At 45.7% G+C, this 21084-nt stretch overlaps 2 protein-coding genes across 2 annotated transcripts in view; one reads left to right on the top strand and one right to left on the bottom strand.

Annotated features, from left to right (window-relative positions):
* The window catches only part of LOC137717083 (heavy metal-associated isoprenylated plant protein 2), a 29605-nt gene extending 8817 nt beyond the window's left edge, over nucleotides 1-20788 (bottom strand). The window contains exon 1 of the mRNA XM_068456396.2: nucleotides 20122-20788. The gene's annotated coding sequence lies outside the window, so the exon portion shown is untranslated. The remainder of the gene's footprint in view (nucleotides 1-20121) is intronic.
* Nucleotides 2622-4639, top strand: LOC137737329 (putative jasmonic acid carboxyl methyltransferase 2). Its single transcript, XM_068476778.2, has 3 exons — nucleotides 2622-2827; nucleotides 2946-3629; nucleotides 4122-4639. The coding sequence occupies exons 1-3, from the start codon at nucleotides 2753-2755 to the stop codon at nucleotides 4464-4466; spliced, it is 1104 nt and encodes a 367-aa protein (XP_068332879.1). The 5' UTR covers nucleotides 2622-2752; the 3' UTR covers nucleotides 4467-4639.
* Nucleotides 20789-21084: the final 296 nt, after the last annotated feature.

Genomic DNA, 21084 nt, shown 5'->3' with positions numbered 1-21084 from the left:
TCAAGATTGGAAGCAACCACTGTATGCACTGGACTTGGAAAAACTATCCAAATGTGTGGCAAAAAGCTTATGGCGACAAAAAATGAGTCAAAAGTATCATTTTGGAAGCGGTGACATCATTTGGCAGCTACAAGATATATGAATTTGGATTCGTTTGGGATATGATTTAATTACGGGCTTAGCCCATTACTCATTCAGATCACATTGAGCACTCAGAGCCCAATAGACTTTTCTTTTCCGTTTGGTGAACGAAGCCCAATCGACTTGTGTGATGTCCGGACCTCTTGCAACAACGTCTCCTCTTCAAATGGTTCAGTTGCACAACCCTACTTTTTTCGAAACCATAAAATATGGCCTAATACGGGTTGACTTGTAGCTAGGGCATTAGACTTTAGGACTACTAGTTAAGTTGTTTTCTATTTAGGGGAGAACAACGCATTGAGTGAGATAAGTATCAAAATTGGCTTTCACCCACACTGCTAGTTATACAGGTGATCGTATTCTGGTATAAATTCCACATAATAATGTTGTATAAAAAAATATTAATATACATCACATTCACTCGAACCATAACATCCCATACAACATCATCATCTCGTAACAAATTGAGAAGAGATATTCCTAATTTGGTAAGCCAGAATCATCCACCAATAGATTTTGAGCAAAGGCTTCCCGATTCTCAAATTTGAAGACTTGAAGTTGCCTATCGTTTCCAACTCTCTCAAGTCTGAGGTCACATGCTCCATTTGGCTTTGCAACGGCCTAATTTTTCCAACTCTCTGAAATCTGTCATCCTTTTTCTCATCAAATAATTCCAGGTCGAAACTAATTCTGCACGCATCGCTAGATGACAATTGCATGGAATCATAGTTAGGCTCTGGGGTTCGGTTGGGCCACCGATTGCGATTGTCAAGTTCTCTTTGTGACAGCTCGCAGATCATGACCATTCGATGGTCCCAACCAATTAGGTTGGATTTTGCTTATAGTTCCATTTTTTCGGCACACAAATTAAAATATTTATTGATATACTTTTTAATACGTTGAGACTTGAGAGAAATAATGTCTAAAATGAAGAATAGTTTAACTATTTGCCAGAGCCTGAAATCCCCTATAACCAACAAGGGTTGGCTCAATTGATAAGGTCTTTGTCTTATGTGTCGTCCCATCAAAGTTCGAGCCTTGCTGCCTGCAGTTCTTATTGGTGGGCGATCTATAAATTCCTACGTAAATTTGCTGGCAGCAGACATTTAAGTATCATGCATAAGCCATTCCAAATCGAGGTTGTGGGTATGCCCTGACATTGATGGTGAGAGTAACCAATTTCCCCCTAAACTTTTTGTTAAAAAAAAAATCCCTATACTTCAATAACATATCCTAAATTCTAATTATGATCAGTTGGTTCTCATTAGCTTTTTTGTGTTGGTTTATGCTATTAACTTATTGAACTACGACGTCATGCTGATAAATATAGGGGTAAATCAGGTATACAAAATCAGATAGAGTTAAAGATTTGGTGCTTGAAATTGTATATATGTACATATATGTACGAAGTTAGGGTTTTGTGTGACATCCCACATCGCCTAGGAGAGTGATCCTTATATGTATATTCTCATCCCTACCTAGCACGAGGCCTTTTGGGAGCTCACTGGCTTTAGGTTCCATGGGAAATCTGAAGTTAAGCGAGTAGCGCGCGAGAGCATTCCCAGGATGGGTGACCCATCGAGAAGTTCTCGTGTGAGTTCCCAGAAAAAAAACCGTGAAGGTGTGATCGGGGCCCAAAGCGGACAATATCGTGCTACGATGGTGGAGCGGGCCCGGGAAGTGATCCGTCCCGGGCCGGGATATGACACATTTGGTATTAGAGCCTAACCCTGGCCGTGGTGTGCCGACGAGGACGTCGGGCCCCCAAGGGGGGTGGATTGTGACATCCCACATCGCCTAGGGGAGTGATCCTTATATGTATATTCCCATTGTGACATCCCACATCGCCTAGGGGAGTGATCCTTATATGTATATTCCCATCCCTACCTAGCACGAGGCCTTTTGGGAGCTCACTGGCTTCAGGTTCCATGGGAACTCTGAAGTTAAGCAAGTAGCGCGCGAGATCACTCCCATGATGGGTGACCCACTGGAAAGTTCTCGTGTGAGTTCCCAGAAACAAAACCGTGAGGGTGTGGTCGGGGCCCAAAGCGAACAATATCGTGCTACGGTAGTGGAGCAGGCCCGGAATGTGGTGGACCCTGGGTCGGGATTTGACATTTTGTCTGGCTGTTGTATTTTGGCCTTAGGTTTTTCCAACGTTAGGTTATAAACTTATAGTGCGTGCGTGGATATATGTGGTCTTGCACGTGACACATGGCACACAATATAGTACGTACTAGTTCAGGTTTTTTTTTTTTTTTTTTTTTTTTTTTTTGTTTTTGTTTTTTGAACGTTAGGTTATAAACTTCTCATAATCACGACGTGTGTGGTTGCAGTTTCTGCATGGTTCGACATAGGAAAAAAATTTCAATATGCCTGGAATGCAAGAAAAATATTATGTGTCATTATACAATAAGTAAAGTAAAATTAAAAAAAAAAATCTTTATATTTGTATAATAATATATGACGTATCGTTTTATAATCCGGACATAATAAAAAACCTCTCCCGGGGTCTATATATCACACCAGCATCACTTCAAAGTTTCATAAGTTTTATGTGAGTCGATCTGTGCGGAAGACAAGGGCCTGACTAGGGAAGAGAGAGAGAGAGATGGAGGTGCTGCAAATACTTCACATGAACAAAGGGAAGGGCGAGACTAGTTATGCTCAAAACTCTAAAGTTCAGGTACAAATTAATTTCTAATTTTAACAACAGCGCGCGAGGATAACAAAGGATATTAGTCGAGTAGTTCTTAATTATTATTGCATGGATCTCGTTTGATTAATCTAATTATTTTTTGTAGGAAAATATATTATCCATCGCAAAGCCAATCGTTGATGAAGCTGTACAAAAATTGTTGTGCTCAAATATGGCACCAATTGGGAGCATGGGAATAGCCGATTTGGGTTGCTCATCTGGACCAAACACCTTCCTTCTCATCTCCGAAATAATTGATGCCATCCGTGCCACACGTAGCAGCTCATCATCATTCACAGAATTTAGAGTGTTTCTAAACGACCTCTTTAGCAACGACTTCAACACCATTTTTATGTCACTCCCGGCATTCTACAACCAACTAAAGGAAGAAAATGGTGCTGGACTCGGGTCTTTCTTTGTCTCCGCCACGCCGGGCTCGTTTTACGGCAGGTTGTTTCCAGCCAAGAGTTTGCACTTCGTGCACTCTTCTTCTAGTCTTCATTGGCGCTCTCAGGTCCCCCATGGCCTGGATCTCCAGGCAGCTGGCAAAGCGTTGAACAAAGGAAAGATTTGGATTTCTAAGACCAGCCCCCAATGCGTTTTGGATGCATATTCATTTCAATTTCACAAGGATTTTTCGTTATTTCTCAAGTCCCGGGCTGAAGAAATAATTGGTGGAGGACGGATGGTGTTGTCAATCCCGGGCAGGTCATCCTCTGACCCATCAACTCCAGAGAGCTGCTACCAGTGGGATCTCCTAGCTCATGCATTAATGACCATGGTTTCAGAGGTACCTACATAGAAAAATATCCAATATTTAGTTTTAAGTTCCTAGTAATTCTCTTCATCTCCTAACAAGAATTTTCTTAATAATTTAACTTTTTTTTATGAACAATTATTTTATTTTTTTTTTTGTTATTTAGGAACAATACTTCAAGAATCAAACCATAGAAGAAAACTTCTGACCTATCAACTGTTAAAGTTGAGCAAAATAATAGTTGAGTGGGTAATAACATTTGAGTTTACCTTTTTTTTCTTCTTTTTTAAAATGATATTCAATTTTTTTTTTTTTTTTTTTTTACTAAGAATGGAGTTTTATAGACTGCTTTATGAAGAACCCTTTTTCTCTATTTTTCACAAGCAATGTTATTTGGACATACACAAAACACGTTCTTTAATACATGTGAGACTCACATACCATTTCATAAGCATATATATTTTAGCGTGTACAAATACAAGCTTAATTTATTGCCTAGTAACATTTAGTATATAAATGGTATAGGGTCTTATTGAAGAGGAAAAGGTTGATTCCTTCAACCTTCCGTACTATGTCCCAAGTGAAGAGGAAGTGAGGCTGCAGTTAGAAAAAGAAGGATCATTTATAATAGACCGCTTTGAAGCCTTTGAAATTGATTGGGATGGTGGTGCGGAAACAACCGTCGTAGAAAGTGGTCAGCGAGTGGCCAAGACCATAAGAGCTGTGGTTGAGTCGATGATCGAATCTCATTTTGGAAAAAATATCATGGATGATCTGTTTCGTCGGTACGCCGAGCTCATCGCCGACCACTTATCAAAATCTAGAACCAAGTTCCTCAATTTGTTTTTTTCAGTCATTAGAAAGGACTGAGTTTTCTTAAACTTCCCAATAAAAATTTTCATCAACAGATTAAAGATCTGGTCTCATTGTCATTTTCTTAGTTATGTTGTTGGATTTTGTTTTAGAAAATGTTAAGGGGAGATCATATTTAATAAATTATGTTTGTACCACTTCTCTAATAAAGGTAAAACTTACTTGAAAAATCTTATTTGTATCGGCGGTTCTACTTCTATTTAAAAAATAGACGTGAAATCTACTTGAAGACCCTATTTGACTCGTTTTAGGATGTAATATAATTACGGGCTTGGCCCCATTACTCATCCAGATCACGTTGAGCACTCAGAAGCTGAATGGATTGTCTTTCCTTTTTGGTGAAAGAAGCCCAATCGACTTGTTTGCTATGGGGACCTCTTGCAACGACGTCGCCTCTTCAAATGGTTCAGTTCAGTTGTTACAGAACCGTACTTCTTTAGAAAAAAAACTACATAAGCAAAAAGCGGATTCGCATAGTTTCTATTAATTTTTGTCTTTTGATTTTATTCAATGTATTTGATTCGAAGGATAAAAGTTAAAAAGAGTATCGAAAGTAAAAAGAGGTGTGTAGATAGCACTATCCAATTCTGTATGGTATTCTAAAGCATTTTATATTTTATATTTTTTAACAGTTAAATCTCTGATCAAATCACACAAAAACTAAAATCTATTGGTTATTAATTATTCTATGCTTTGAAGAACCACAGAATTTTTGCTAAGGCTAATAGCATAATAGTTCGGGTCATGAAAACAAGGACCGAAACCATAAATGTGGGATAATACGGAGTTGACTTGTGGCTAGTGCATTCGACTTCTGGTGTTAGGACCATTAGTTAAGTTGTTTTCTATTTAGCGGAGAACAACACATTGAATGAGAGAAACATCAAAATTGGCTTTCACCCGCATTGCTAGTTATACCAGGTTGTTGTATTTTGGTATATATTCCTGTTGACCCTAAAAATTACAAAACCTACGTGGCGCGCAGGCCGAGTAACTAGTAAGCTAACTACGTCATTCGGTTGAATGCGGGGCGTGCCAACTCGTCGGCCGAGCTCGGCCGAGGAGTAAAATTTGCTGATGTCGCTTGGAGCGCGTCGTTGACTTCTCTATCTTGCGATTGCGACCGAGGAAGGAACGCTCTCGGTCTCTGAGTTCTACAGCCTGAAGACAAGGCTGCTAATTCTGCGGAGTTCAATAATCGTCGGAGCCCGATTCGGTCACCGTGATTATATTCGTAAGAGTATAAGCACGTCGAATCGAGACCAAACTGTATGGGCACAGGTACTCGAACGTGATGTATGTCTTGATGGTAAACGTAGTTCGGCCGTCGGAATGCCGAACCCTGAAACCTACTTGCGAGTATCCAATCATAAAATAACTCGGCGTCCTGTACGCCGAGCAATGCGATTCGTAACACCTGACTATGCCGAAAAGGCTAGCAAGGTGATCTCTGCCAATAAAGGTTCGAAAACCCTTCTCGGCCGAGACTTAGATAGATAACCGGTCGACCTCGACGCAGTGCTGTTTATCCAAACTGAAGGTGCTTCTCGGTCGGCTGGTTCTGCGGCAGCAGTGCTGTTTATCCAAACTGAAGATGCTCGCCGGGTGCTTCCACAGTGCTGTTTATCCAAACTGAAGGTGTGTCGGCGGGGAAAAGAAAAGGAAAAATCTCAAGGTGTTTGAGAGGTTTTGCGCAGGGCAATTGTATGCTGATTCTGAAGGTCCTTTTCTGTTGCATGATTTCTTGTATTTATAGTGCCCCATTCCTTGAAAACCAATTCTGATTTGGATTGGGAGTCCTTGCCCCATTTCGCCTCTAACTCGAACAAACCTATTCCTACTGGGATTCTGAATTTTCCTTCTTTTCGAGACTCCATTCCTTGCCGGTCGAGACTCCTGGTCGCACTAGGACTTCCTCGACCTCTCCTATTCATCCGGACCTCTTTGGCCGACCCTGCCAGCTGATCCGGGATCTATTATTTGGCCCATAGTATTTATCATCACCTTGGGCCGAGCACATCCTGCTGCTCGGCCCAGCAATAATATTTCGGGCCTAAACATTGCCCCCTCGCTTCTGAGGTCGCCGATCGTTAACTCTTGGTCGGGCCTCGACCTTGAAGAAGCGAAAACGTTTATTGCCTTTTTTGGACTTTACTTCCTTAATGACCGTTATTCCTGCGCATTTATGAGGCATGATTGCACTTTCCTCGTTGCCCCCAACGCGTGGCCACGTGTCGATTCTCCACTACTCTTAAAACTTTCAATCGTGGGCCTCGAAACCGTGCACTAACTGGGACGTCTTATCCTCATTAATGCCTTAAAACTGGCGTCGCACGCAATCGTGCATCCTGGATTTTTGACTCCTCGATCCCCTCTTCGCAGGTTCCCAAAATATTCGAAATGATTGGGAACTTTTCCCGGTTAAATTTTCCCCCAATTTCGAATTCCAGTCGTTTGATATTCATTCTCAAAAGCCTATAAATGCCCACATTTCTGTCATTCACATCTTACGCTTTCAGAAACTCCAAAATCCCAATTTGCTCACACTTGTTTTAAGCAAAAACCTTTCCAGTTCTTCCTTCTGCGATTTCTTCCCCAGTTTTCCCTTCTGCAATTTCTTCTTCTTCCAATGGCCTCCTTTATCTCGAAACTCTCCGACGAAATCAACAAGTGCAAAGACTTCATCGATCGGAGCGCAATCAAAACCCTACGCTTCGAGAATGACATGGCCACGACTCATCAGATTCTGGGCCCCCTCTTCAGAGATGCAGTGCCGATGTGCATCACCACCCTTCTCAAGGAGCAGTGCCTAGCACCCCTGCTTCAAGGGTTTGACTGGTCGAAATGGTGCTTGGCTCGGCCTCAAGGAGCGTGGCCCTCGACCACCACGGCCTGGGCCGCCTGGGTAGACCGAATGAAATCCTTCTTCGGCAAAGAGTGGAAAGCCCTTGGTATCTATGATGCCATCCTGCTCTCGTCCATGGAGATCACCATGGACAAGGAGCTTCTTATGGCGGCCTTGACCCTATGGTGTTCGGCCACCAACACCATGGTCCTTCCATTCGGACCTCTCGGCCCTACAATCCTCGACATCTCGGCAATTCTTGGGACTCCACCATCCGGCCTCCCAATCGATGCCGCTCTTTCTGGATGCCCCTCCCTCCTCGACCTGAAGGCGCTTTTCGACGAGCGGGCTGTCGAAACGCTCAGCCGAGGCGGTCGGGAGCCTTCAAGAGAAGAAGTTCAGAAGCTTCATAAGAACTTCTTCAACTACAATACTCTGATTCTCCATTTTGCCGGCCGAGGCGAGGAGAGTCTCAGGAAAGGAGAACATGAAGCCTTCCTCTTCTATTGGTACAACAAATTTATTTGTTGTACCAGGTCGAACAAGTGCTTGGTCGAGAATATGCCAGTGGCCCAGGCCCTGGCTAGTGGTCATTCTCTGGCGCTTAGCCCGGCTATTCTTGCCAACCTTTTTCGTTGCTTGGCCGAGACGACCATCAACAAGATTGACCCGCACCAGAATGGGCCCCTTTGGGTTTTCCAACTCTGGCTGCAGGTCTATTTTTCCACTCTTCGGCCTGAGGTCCCCGCCTTCCAGCGCTCGGCCGCCCTCGGCCCCCAACTTGCCTCTCGACCGGCTCTTCCTCACCGGGCTGACGAGGTCCTCAAGCACTTTTTCAGTCTCGATGTTCTTTCGGACGACGAGTTCTTGGTGTGCCGGCACCAGGAGTACCCTGCGTCAATCGGGCTCCCGACGGCAACTTGGGCCTCGGCCGATGACGCGGGCCTTCGTCAGTCCTGGGGGTCAATCGTACTGGCTCGCGACCTTCCCCTTGGTTGCGACGCTCGCCGAGCCGGTTGGGAGGTCTACCAGCCCCACTTCGTCGCCCGACAGCTCGGCTACCTCCAAGGTTGCCCTGTACCCCTGATCGTCTCTCGTTCCCTCCTGAGCCGGGGACGTCTTTCTGGTTCTTCCGAGAGGGAGTGCCGGACGACGGAGCAGGAGTTTCAGGATCGGTGCAAGAAGTTTCGTCTTCGGCCAACCGTTCCGGAATCCTTGGGCACCGACACATTTGGGGACTGGTGGGATGAGTACGCTGGCGACTTCTTCGGCGCCTCGGCCGAAGACGTGGTGAGCAAAGTGTTTGGTGACCGGCCCAGACCAGTGCCCTCGACTCAACCTAAGGAGTCGGTCCAAGGTATATTGTTGACTAATTGCTTTGCCAGTTCAGAAAAACTCACTTGTCCTTGTTTACTAATTGCTTTGCTATTTCAGGGGGTCGCGGGTCGAAAACTGTCGAGGTGGTCACCGCGGTGGCAAGGACGAAGAAGCTGGTGCCCAAGAAGGGGACCCTTGTCACCGAGCGGTCGGTCCCTGCCAAACGCCCCTACCAAGAGATCGAGCCGGCGGAAAAGGCCCCTCGCCCTTCTCAACGCGTCAAGAAATTGGCGAAGAAGGGCGACCGGGAAATTCATGTCGTCCCCAGTGACACTACTGGGACGCCTGCTCCTGCCGGCTCTCCAACTGTGCCGGCTACCCCGGCATCTCCAACCCCGAATCCTCCAGCCGTCTCCCCGGCCGATCCAATTATCGCACCCGCTCCAGCTTCGGAGCCGGTCGTGGTACCTGAAATGGGGAAGTCGGCTGCGCCTGCCGAAGCACCCTTGTCTCCAACGGTCGTTTTGGAGGTATAATTCTGCTTCCACTTGCTTCTTTAGGTTTCTGGTCGTAATGCTAACTGTTTTCTCTTTTTGTTCAGGATGTCGAGAGCGAGAGTGACGAAGTCCCGTTGCAACGCCGCCGTCGACCAGTCAACTCTCCTCCCGTCCATCCTCCTCCTGTAGTCGAGGTGACCGCTCGACCACGTCCTACTGCGGCGGATCGTGGTAAGAGACCCATGGTCGATCCTGAGGCCACGGCCGAGTCACCGATCCACCCGCAGGACGAAGACCCTCCCATCCCTCCACAGGAAGTTTCTTCGGCCTTTGTAAGTCTCGCTTTTTTGTTGTGTTGATTTTTTTTGTTACATGTTTTTCTTAAAAACTATTAAATGCCAGGTGCCCGAACATTCATTTCACCGGCAGTTTTATGCGCCGAGGGGCGTTGTCTATATTTCCTGGCCGCCGTCGTGGCCATCAAATGTAGATAACCTCCATCGGCCGCGTGAATTACGTAGCGGTCTAAGGCACTGGGCTCGGCCATTAAGCTCCCTGGGTTCGAGCAATGACCCAGAGGGCATGGCCGAAGTCTCTTCTCAGCAGGTCTAAAACAATCCCCTTTTTCTTTATGCACTATATCACGTCTTACTTTCCCTCACAGTATTCCTTTTATGTGCACAGCCATCGTGGGAAGTGGAGCTCGACGCTTTTCTTCAGAGCACGACCGGTGAGGTCGGCTCCTCTGCAGCTCCGGCCGAATCGGCGGGAGCCACGCCCGCCGAAGTCTTCGTGAAGCTGCACGAAGTCCTGTCTCTGATTGCTTCCCAAGTTCTCCGGTGCAAGGGCCTTGACTCTGTTGGAGAGTGTCTCAATGACCTCGCCAGCGGTGGTCACCTGAGCCCGGAGGGCATCTCTTTCCTAACCGACCTCCTGGAGCGGACTCGGCAACACTTTCTCATCTTTGAGCGTGCCCTACAGGCCGAGGACGATTTGAAGGTGGCCAAGGTCGCGCATGAGGCTGGCCGAGTAGAGATGGAGGCTTTCAAGGCAAAGAAAGCAAAGCTGACCGAGTTTGATCTTCAGATCTCTGACCTCCAGCGTCAGATTTCTGACCTTCAACGCCAAAGGTCGGCTGCTGCTTCCGAGCTTGAGAAGGATTTTGAGGCTAACAAGGCTCGGCTGACGGTCTTCGCCGCCGGCGCACGGCGTATCTAGCAACTGCAGTGTAACAAGAAGACACGGCAGGCTGAGATAATTTTGGGCGAAGCGAAGTGGCTGGAGCTGAAGGCTGCCCTTGAGACTTTCCTCCCTTCGACCCCTTAGGATTTCACCATTGTATTTGTATATGTTTTTCTTGTAATGATTTTTGTTATCAATACAATGGTCGTTTTGCTATTAATACAATGGTTGTCTTGCTATTAATACAATGGTCGTACTCTTGCATTTCCCATGTAATTGGATAATACTTCTTTAAAAACTTTCCATTAATCGGCAACTTATGAACTGAACCCGTCCGATCTCTTAGATGATATGCCCCATTGCCGAGTACTTTGTGAACGATGAATGGCCCTTCCCAATTCGGCGACCACTTACCAAACCTGGGGTCTTTAATCCCAACGGGCAACACAGTTTGCCAAACCAATTCTCCTTCGCCGAACATTTTTTGTCTTACACGCTGATTATACGCTCGCTCGGCAATTTTCTTTTGTGCTACTAACAAGTTAACTGCATCGATTCGACTTTCTTCCAAGTCTTCTAACTCTTGTCGCATCGCTTGACTATATTCATTACTGTACAAATCACTCTGCTCGATTACTCGCAACGAACTTATACTCAATTCGACCGGTAATATGGCGTCGTGTCCATAAGTTAACGCGTAAGGAGTGGTTCCAGTGGCCGACCGAGGTGAAGTTCGGTATGCCCATAATGCTTCACTTAACTTCAAATGCCACAAACCAGGTTTTTCTTTTACCATTTTTTCAAGGATGCCGATCAACACTTTGTTGCTTGCCTCGGCCTGTCTGTTTGCCTGTGGGTAGTACGGCGTAGATTGCTCGAGTCGGATATTCAAACTTGCCGCGTATTCCCTAAACCTATCGGCCGTAAATATAGTGCCATTATCAGTTATGATCGTTTCTGGCACGCCGAATCTGGTCACAATATTCTCCTCTACGAAGTTGCATACCTCTTTAGCCGTTAATTTGGCGTATGACCTTGCTTCGACCCACTTAGTGAAATAGTCAGTTGCTACAATTATCCATGCGTGTTTCGCTGCCCCCGATGATGGCGTAATTTTGCCAATTACATCCATTGCCCAACCCCTGAACGGCCACGGTTAGTAACCGAGTGTAGCAATTCGGCCAGGGCCCTCTGAACGGGTCCATGAATCTGGCATGATACGCATCTCCGCGCATATTCGATGCAATCCTTTAATATATTGGGCCAAAAATAACCGTGTCGTCGGAGCAACCAGCGCATCTTTCGTCCAGATTGGTGCGCTCCGCAAATTCCTTCATGTACCTCGGCCATTACTTGGGCAGTCTCGTGTGGGCCGAGGCACAATAGTAGTAAACCATCTTCGCCCTTGCGATATAATTCATTTTGATATGACACGTAATTCGTCGCGAGCACCTTCGTTCTTCGGTCGTGTTTCCCATTGGGGTTATTGAGGTACCGTAACATCGTCTTTCTCCAATCATCCGGTTCTACTTCGACGGCACATACTTCTATGGGATCTCCTCGTTCTAATAGGGATGGGAGCGACATCACCCTTGTACGTATTACGTGCGCGCGTTGGAGAGTTTGCTGATTAATCAAAACGGGGTACGAGCGTTGACCCGTGTTCGCAATTTCCATAATTCGACTTAGTTTGCCCCCCATGAGTTGTGCTCCGGAGGCGATCTGGGCGAGTTCGTCGGCGTCAGTATTGTGGATACGTGAAATGTGTTCAAATGTGATTTGGTCGAACGACTCGGCCAGGTAAGTGGCGACCATGTGATAGGGAGCTAAAGTACAACTCATGCAACGAAACATGCCGTTTAGTTGGTTAATCACAAGTTCGGAATCACCAAGGACGAGAACGCTGGGGGCCCGCATATCGTGTAAAACATGGAGGCCGATAATGAGGGCTTCATACTCGGCCTGATTATTGGTGCAGCTGAAATCTAACTTGAGAGAAAAATACCATCGGCAGTGGTCAGGCGACTGAATTGCGATACCGACACCTGCCGAGGTCGAAGTACTGGAACCATCAAAATGCATAGTCCAATGGTTATCGCGTGTGGTGACGAAACCGATGTCGACATCGCCCCCCTCAAGACCATAAGGTGATGGGTGTTGTGCCAGGAAGTCGGCGAGGGCTTGCCCCTTGACGGCCTTTTGTGGTACATACTGAAGGCTGAACTCGGATAAGGCGAGTGTCCATTTCCCAATTCGGCCTTTGACCATAGGCCGAGTCAGCATGTAACGAATGACGTCGGTTTGGGCGATGACCTGCGTAACTGTGGGGAGCATGTAATGCCGAAGCTTGGATGCGGCGAAAAATAATGCTAAGCAAAGTTTTTCGACAGGGGAATAATTAAGTTCTGGTGAATTCAGGTTTCGGCTAAGGTAAAAGATAGCTTGTTCGCGGCCGACGTTGTTATCTTGTGCGAGTAGGCACCCAATGGATTCAGCAGCTGCCGAAATGTACAATTTAAGGGGTTTGTTGCGACAAGGTGGAACGAGCACAGGTGGGGTGGAAAGGGCCACCTTGATTTGCGTAAATGCAGCTTGATGCTCTTCGCGCCATTCAAATCGGTCGGTCTCCTTCAGTTTAAGGAGTGTAGAGAATGCTTTCATTTTACCGGCCGAATTGGCGATGAAACGACGGAGGAAATTGATCTGCCCGAGTAACGACTGGAGCTGTTTCTTTGTCGTCGGCGGTGGTGCGCTAATGATGGCGCGGGCTTTATTTTCGTCGACCTCGATGCCGCGATGGTGGACCAAAAATCCTAAGAAATTACCGGCCGAAACACCGAAAGCACACTTGGCCGGGTTCATCTTGAGGTTGTTTTTGCGCATGCGAATGAACGCTTGCCTCAGGTCGTCAAGGTGTGTTTGACGACGTTTGGATTTTACGACCACATCATCGATATAAACTTCGACGATTGTACCGATTAAGTCGTGGAAGATCATATTCATGGCTCGTTGGTATGTGGCGCCGGCATTCTTGAGGCTGAAAGGCATGACTACCCATTCGTAAGTACCAAGTGCCCCCGGGCAACGGAAAGCCGTCTTGTGGACGTCAGCTTCGGCGATGAAAATCTGGTTATAACCCGCATGACCGTTCATAAAAGATAGCAGTTCATGATTAGCTGCGGCATCAATTAATAAATCTGAGATCGGCATCGTATATTCATCCTTGGGAGTGGCCAGATTTAGATTACGGAAATCGATGCAAATGCGAAGGGCACCGTTTTTCTTTAATACGGGGACGATATTGGCCAACCATTCGACATACCGAGCGGTCCTAATAAACCCGGCTTTTAGAAGCCGAACTAATTCTTCCTTAATGCCGAGTTGTACTTCGGTTGAAAATCGGCGAGGAGGCTGTCGAAAAGGCTTACACCCCTCCTTGATGCGTAGTTCATGCTCTACAAGGTTTCGGTCGAGGCCTGGCATTTCATGATAACTCCACGCAAAACAATCTTTAAATTCGTGAAGTAGTTTACGGAGTTCGACCTTCATGGACGATGGGAGTAACGCACTAATAAACAATGTTCGAGGATCCTCGGCCGTGCCGACGTTCACTTCCTCTAACGGGTCCTTGACTTGAGGTCGATGGTCTTCGAGTTCGGCCGGCGCAGCCTGAACTTTATCGAAAGATAGAACGGGGCCGTTATCTGCTTCGGCCAGAAATTCGATTAAATTGACGCCAGAATGTGGTTGCTTGGTAATGGCGTACCAATGGGCCAGCAGACGTTCCATTCTAGATGAAACCGCGGCCTGACGCCGTTCTTGTGTGGTGTGCTCAATCGTCGGCATTGATAACCAAGTTCGCCAAGCCAAGTCTCGCCGAATCCTTTTGGACAGTCTCTGCGCCGACCTCAATCACTTTTTGTACTGAAATTCTCGTCGGCCGTCCATCCTCGTTAAGGCCTTGGAGGGTGATGTAGCCGACGTGATCATCATAATAGCGAGCCTGAATCATGTTGGTTTCAAATGGTTGGTTATCGGCCGGGTGAACTACGACCGATTTGCCATCCCAAAAGATGAGGACTTGGTATAATGATGAAGGAATGCAACTGGTTTGGTGGATCCAGTCGCGGCCAAGTAATGCGTTATAATCCGTCTTGGAATCAATGACAAAGAATGCCGTCATGTGTTGACGACCAGCAATGCTAACTTCCAACGGGAGCACCCCTTTGGTCTGAGATTTGTCACCAACAAAGCTGCTCATAGTGATCCCTGACGGAATGAGTTCATTATCAGAACGGCGTAAAGCCTTCAGGACGGATATTGGCATAATGTTGACCGTGGCTCCACAGTCGACAAATACTTTAGAAATGGGAAATCCTTCGATGTGAGCCGTGACGTACAACGGCTTCAGGTGTTGGAGATTAACCGAGGAGGAGCGGGGAAATAGCTCGGCCAAAGCTGCCTTAAGGTTATCTCCGCTTTGGTTTTCTCGATCGTCGTCGTTTGCGACGAAGTCTACTTGTGTGGCCTCCTCGGTAACTACGTCCCCATCCAAGAAACTCGACTGGTGGGTACTCGGTTGGAATTCAGCGGGTAGAACGTGTACCATACTAATCTCCATATGTTCGAGGACCGAGGGGCCCATTGGGTCATGGTCGTCGTCTTCCGGAGAACTATCCTCTGTAGCAGTCGTCGGAAAATCCTCGATCAGACTTTTGAGTTCCTCGGTAAGAGCCGGTATCCGAGACGTGGAAACCAAATCGAATGTGGGTGAGCCATTTCCTTCGACGATGTGGACTGCCGCAGATTTACGTTGGTCCTTTGTTACACGGGCTCGTTCTTCATATGCAATACGGGCGTTCCTCGTGTCCAGATAGGTATCCAATCGTGCTATCCGTTTTTCCTCGTCGGCCGTGAGGCCGAAGAGCGATACAGCCGAGAAGACTTCGAAATGATAGCGTAAATGTTGAAGGTCTTCGAGCGAAAAGGGTAATTCGGCGGCGTCGATATCTGTATAAGGATCAACCTCAAAACCAAGGACCCGAGCCTCCCGTATATGTTGAAACCTAGCTTTAATGGCTGGATCAGAAGTTTTCTGGATAATTTGCTCGGCATCAGGGCAAGTTAGCGCTAAGTCGAGGGCTTCCTGACATGCCTTGGGGAGTCCGTACAAGTCATTTGCGGAGTATTTCTTATGAAATTCTCGCATGTATTCCATGGATGCACCGAGGAATGGAGGGTGTAAGTTGCGTCGTATTTTGATAAACGGCTCGCGCGGTGGTAACGGAGAAAGTTTCCTTTCGGCCTCTTGTGTAAAGTACTCTAGACGAGCTCTCGTTTCCCCAGGCCGGAGAAGGATCTTAATACGTTTCTCAGCCTCCTCAATGGTGGTTTCGAAATCAGCATCCGCTACTTTCTTCCCTTCGGCTAACTCGGTCATGATAGTCGGGGTTGGCCGTTCGCTAATATCTTCCACGGCCTTTTTTGGTTGCCATTGGTTGGCCGGGCTAGCCTGCGCTTCTCGTCGCCGAGCCATGCAATCTATCCGTTGACGGCGACGTTTTTGAGATTTAGATAGCGCCGTATACAAGCCAGTTGGAGAGTTGTAACTGTACCAGCGTTGATCCGATGTCCTGGGTGGCTTGAAAGTTTTGCGATCAACTGGCAAGCCCGAACTGTTGGTATTGCGCGAATAATAATCCTCATTATAGAATGGTGCGTCGAAGTCAAGACGCCGCCTGACCGAGGTCTGTTCTTTCGGCTTTACTTGTGGGCCGAGTCGGTCGAACACTTGACGTCGCGGACCTAATCCCTTTGACGACGCCGTAGGGGCCGTTGGTGATGTTGAAGATTTCTTCCCAGCTTCAACTGGTGTTTTACAGTGGTCACATAAAACCTTCGCTCCACAAGTTTCGTCGGAATTTGACCTCGTCATCGGCTCATCGGCGGGTCGCACCGATTGTTCCGTTGGTGGTGCATTTGAAAATATATCAAGCTTTAGTCTTGTTTGACCATTCCGTTTACGGATATGCTGCACCGGGACATATTCGGCCTTCCCTTTGTTTCTGGGAAGGTGAGCATCCACCATACCAATCGTTGTTGAAGGGAAAGGATTAACATCGACCGCCATTTTTTCCGGAAATTTCAGCTTTCCTTTTTCGATCCAACTTTGAATTGTGTCCCGGAACACAACACAATTATTGGTTGCATGCTTATTAGAATTATGATACTTGCAGTATATCTTTCCTTTTAATTCATCGGCCTTAGGGATAGTATGTCCCGGCCGAAGCTTGATGATTTTTGCTGCCAATAATTGATCGAAAATTGCATCAGCTTTGGTGATATCAAAAGTGTATACTTTTGATGACTTACTCGTTTCCTCGGCGGCCAAACGGGTTTTGGCGTCTTTGGTATTTACTTGCGCCAAAGCCTTGCAAACATAGGGTTTGTCTATTACTATCTCGGCCGCATCCACACTAGCATACTGAGGTTCTTCACTTTCGGCCGATGCATAGCTAACCGTGGGGTTCTTATACAACGTCCCTCGGGATGGTGACTTTGATATCTTTTCTTCTCGGAGTAGATAATCATATTGTTCGACATGTTGAGCAAGTTCGTACATATCTCGAATATTTGCCCCCAGGAACTTCTTTTTGTACTCCACGTCTAATCCGTTGAGGGCGATCCTGACGAATTCCACTTCGGGGAGTGGCACTCGGCACCAATTCCTGGCCGATTTAAACCTTGTTAGGTATTCCATTGGAGATTCGTCAGATGCTTGAGCCATCCTGGCCAACGATGATACGGACATCTCCATCCCTGGCCGATAGAATTGTTCATGGAACTTTTCGACCAACTCTTCCCAACTCTGCACGGAGTTGGGTGGAAGATTAATGTACCAGGCGAAGGCTGAGCCTGTCAGTGAAAAGTTAAACAGCCGTAGTTTGTAGAAATCGCTATTGACGTCCCCACACTGCGCTGTGAACCGAGCCACATGTTCTAGTGAGGATAAGGATGATTCCCCGGCGAAGAGGCTGAAATCGGGGATCTTAAATCCTCGTGGGTATTCAAACCTTTCCACATAGGCCGGGTATGGGTGAATGAATTTTGGAAACTTCGGCCCTTTTTTTAGGGCCGAATCTATCATTCTCTGGACTTCGGTCACGTTTATGGAAGCGACTTCTTCTCCCTGGCTTGGTCCCTCGGCTCTATTTCCTGGTCCTCTTCTTTCCAAGGGGACTGGTTGCGGCCGAGCGGACCCTCTCTCGGCTGGTATAGGCACATTCGTCGGGAACTGCCGAGGCTGGTCGACCTGGCCATCTTCAAAGGCTTTACTAACCAGTAGTTCAAGCATTCTGGTCTGTGTATCGCTGTTACTACGTATTGCGTCTAGCAAATCATTCATCTTCTGACCAATCAACTGCTCGACCTGACGATATTGTTCATCCAGTCGTCTCCGAAGGAATGTCCTAGTTGGTGGATCGGAACCTTCCCCACCATCGTCATCACAATCTTCCACAATCCCTTCCATGAACATTCAAGCTGTTTGATTCGGGACTGCGGGGTTGTAAGGTTGCCCACCGAGACAGACTTCGTTCTCTCGGCGTGTTACACTTGTGGCCTCGGGCGGCGCAATTATTATCGGATTTTTTGTAGAGTGCAAATCCTGCCCAAGGCCTTGCACTGGCAAGTCAGTCGTTGACTTTCCCATGGTTGTTTTCTGCTTCGTAGACCGTGTCTCAATGGTCATGAACGCCGAAGGTTTAGCACAAATGGTCCCACTGGGCGTGCCAAAATGTTGACCCTAAAAATTACAAAACCTACGTGGCGCGCAGGCCGAGTAACTAGTAAGCTAACTACGTCCTTCGGTTGAATGCGGGGCGTGCCAACTCGTCGGCTGAGCTCGGCCGAGGAGTAAAATTTGCTGATGTCGCTTGGAGCGCGTCGTTGAATTCTCTATCTTGCGATTGCGACCGAGGAAGGAACGCTCTCGGTCTCTGAGTTCTACAGCCTGAAGATAAGGCTGCTAATTCTGCGGAGTTCAATAATCGTCGGAGCCCGATTCGGTCACCGTGTTTATATTCGTAAGAGTATAAGCACGTCGAATCGAGACCAAACTGTATGGGCACAGGTACTCGAACGTGATGTATGTCTTGATGGTAAACGTAGTTCGGCCGTCGGAATGCCGAACCCTGAAACCTACTTGCGAGTATCCAATCATAAAATAACTCGGCGTCCTGTACGCCGAGCAATGCGATTCGTAACACCTTACTATGCCGAAAAGGCTAGCAAGGTGACCTCTGCCAATAAAGGTTCGAAAACCCTTCTCGGCCGAGACTTAGATAGATAACCGGTCGACCTCGACGCAGTGCTGTTTATCCAAACTGAAGGTGTTTCTCGATCGGCTAGTTCTGCGGCAGCAGTGCTGTTTATCCAAACTGAAGATGCTCGCCGGGTGCTTCCACAGTGCTGTTTATCCAAACTGAAGGTGTGTCGGCGGGGAAAAGAAAAGGAAAAATCTCAAGGTGTTTGAGAGGTTTTGCGCAGGGCAATTGTATGCTGATTCTGAAGGTCCTTTTCTGTTGCATGATTTCTTGTATTTATAGTGCCCCATTCCTTGAAAACCAATTCTGATTTGGATTGGGAGTCCTTACCCCATTTCGCCTCTAACTCGAACAAACCTATTCCTACTGGGATTCTGAATTTTCCTTCTTTTCGAGACTCCATTCCTTGCCGGTCGAGACTCCTGGTCGCACTAGGACTTCCTCGACCTCTCCTATTCATCCGGACCTCTTTGGCCGACCCTGCCAGCTGATCCGGGATCTATTATTTGACCCATATTATTTATCATCACCTTGGGCCGAGCACATCCTGCTGCTCGGCCCAACAATAATATTTCGGGCCCAAACAATTCCACACACTAATTTTGTATAAAAAAGTTATATATACATCACAATCATTCGAAAATATTACACCCCACAAATACAATATCCTTATTTCGTAACAATCTGAGAATAGATTGTCCTAATTTTGTTAGCTAGCCTATCAACAATTGTATTTCGTTTCATGTGCACACAACACATGGAAATTAGGGACCTTGATTCTTCATCTCCCATTTTCTCTCCCTTTCAGTCTCCTCTTATTTGAACGTTTACAATTGAGTCACATCAATATTTTATTTTGATTTCTTTATAAGGAGAGAAAGACAAAGAGAAAAATGAGAGAGAAGCGAGCGAGATTTAGATGGAAAAAAATCCTAATCAATCCACCAACAACAGATTTTATTTGGTTCCTTTTTCTTTCTAAGATTAGACCCATACAAAGACTAACAAAGAACCCATATTCTCCAATTATATATACAGTAAAGGATTCCCGATTCTCAAATTTGAAGACTAATAAAGAACCCATATTCTCCATTTATATATACAGTAAAGGATTCCCGATTCTCCATTTATATATACAGTAAAGGATTCCCAATTCTCAAATTTGAAGACTAATAAAGAACCCATATTCTCCATTCATATGTACAGTAATGGATTCCCGATTCTCAAATTTGAAGACTTGAAGTTGACACATTAAGGACATTCTTTGAAGCGTTGTATTTGCTGAGATTATTAAATTATATACGGTTTGCACTTGCCTATCTTTTCCAACTCTCTGAAATCTGTCATCCTTTTCTCATCAAATAATTCAAGGTCGAAACTTTTGCATGCGTCATTAGATGGCAATTGCACGGTGGTGAAAATTTTAAAACATGATATTTAGAATATTGTTCGTACTCCCAACAACCTGCATGGACCTGGTCCCCTGCTTGGAATCGTGGATTACACAGATACCAACTAATATGAACATTAGCTAGGCTCTGGGTTTCCGTTTGGCCACCTATTGCGATTGTTAAGTTCTCTTGGTGACAGCTTGTAGATCACGACTTTTTTTCTCTCAAGAAAATATATACATGAAGAGAAAACTCCAGTACAACCGAGTTCAATACAATCAAAGACGAAAGCATTCTAAATTTTCGATGGTAAGGAATGATCCTAAATATGACAATTTTGAAAACATCAACAAAACTTGTAATAGCAATATAGCATCCGCAAGAAAGTTTGTCTATCTGAAAACAAGATTTCAAATAATAGTGTTAAAAGACTGAATAGTTTTATTGGTAATTTTTTGTGTCCAAATAGTTTTATTTTTGAATTTTGCTTTACAAAATGTTAAGAGGAGATTACATTGAGTAAACTATATTTGTATCGCCGCTCTAATAGATGTAAAACATACTTGAAGGTATCGATTGGTAGGTATACTTCCATTAAAAAAGTAGTATAAATATCGTCTAACAAATATGATATCTCAAATTATTGTTGCATTATAAGTCTATGTAATCAATTGGTGGAGTCGCGTTTCCAACTCTCCAACGTTATATTTGGTGGGAACATTTGATAAATGTGGATATAGACCAACACGTTTAAATTGCAAAGGATTTAAGCAAGTGTTTCGAATATTTGGCATTTATCAGATATATGTGGAAGACCAACACGTTTAAATTAGGTGATTAACATGCAAATTGAAAAGAATTTAAGCACGTTTTTCGAATGTGTATATGCTCCCTGATGCTGGGAGAATACATGCGTGCATGAATAAAAAATTATGGGCACCGAAATCGTTGATTTTTTTGGATTCCTGTTTCCACTCATTTAAAAATCAGCATTGACTTTTTTCTTGTAACTTTTAATTAAGCATGTTGAATATTATGTGGAGCAATAACTGAGTTTAT

Source organism: Pyrus communis, chromosome 15, assembly GCF_041283825.1.
Source record: "Pyrus communis isolate YQ-2024b chromosome 15, ASM4128382v1, whole genome shotgun sequence".
Taxonomy (NCBI): domain Eukaryota; kingdom Viridiplantae; phylum Streptophyta; class Magnoliopsida; order Rosales; family Rosaceae; genus Pyrus; species Pyrus communis.
The sequence above is the reverse complement of the archived record's forward strand: the minus strand, read 5'-3'. Positions and strand labels throughout refer to the sequence as shown.

Excerpts from the sequence above, each read along its gene's own strand:
- LOC137737329 (XM_068476778.2), top strand. The coding sequence starts at position 2,753 with ATGGAGGTGCTGCAAATACTTCACATGAACAAAGGGAAGGGCGAGACT. Across the intron at positions 2,828-2,945 it reads CTCAAAACTCTAAAGTTCAG|GAAAATATATTATCCATCGC; the intron begins GTACAAATTAAT and ends TATTTTTTGTAG. Across the intron at positions 3,630-4,121 it reads TAATGACCATGGTTTCAGAG|GGTCTTATTGAAGAGGAAAA; the intron begins GTACCTACATAG and ends TAAATGGTATAG.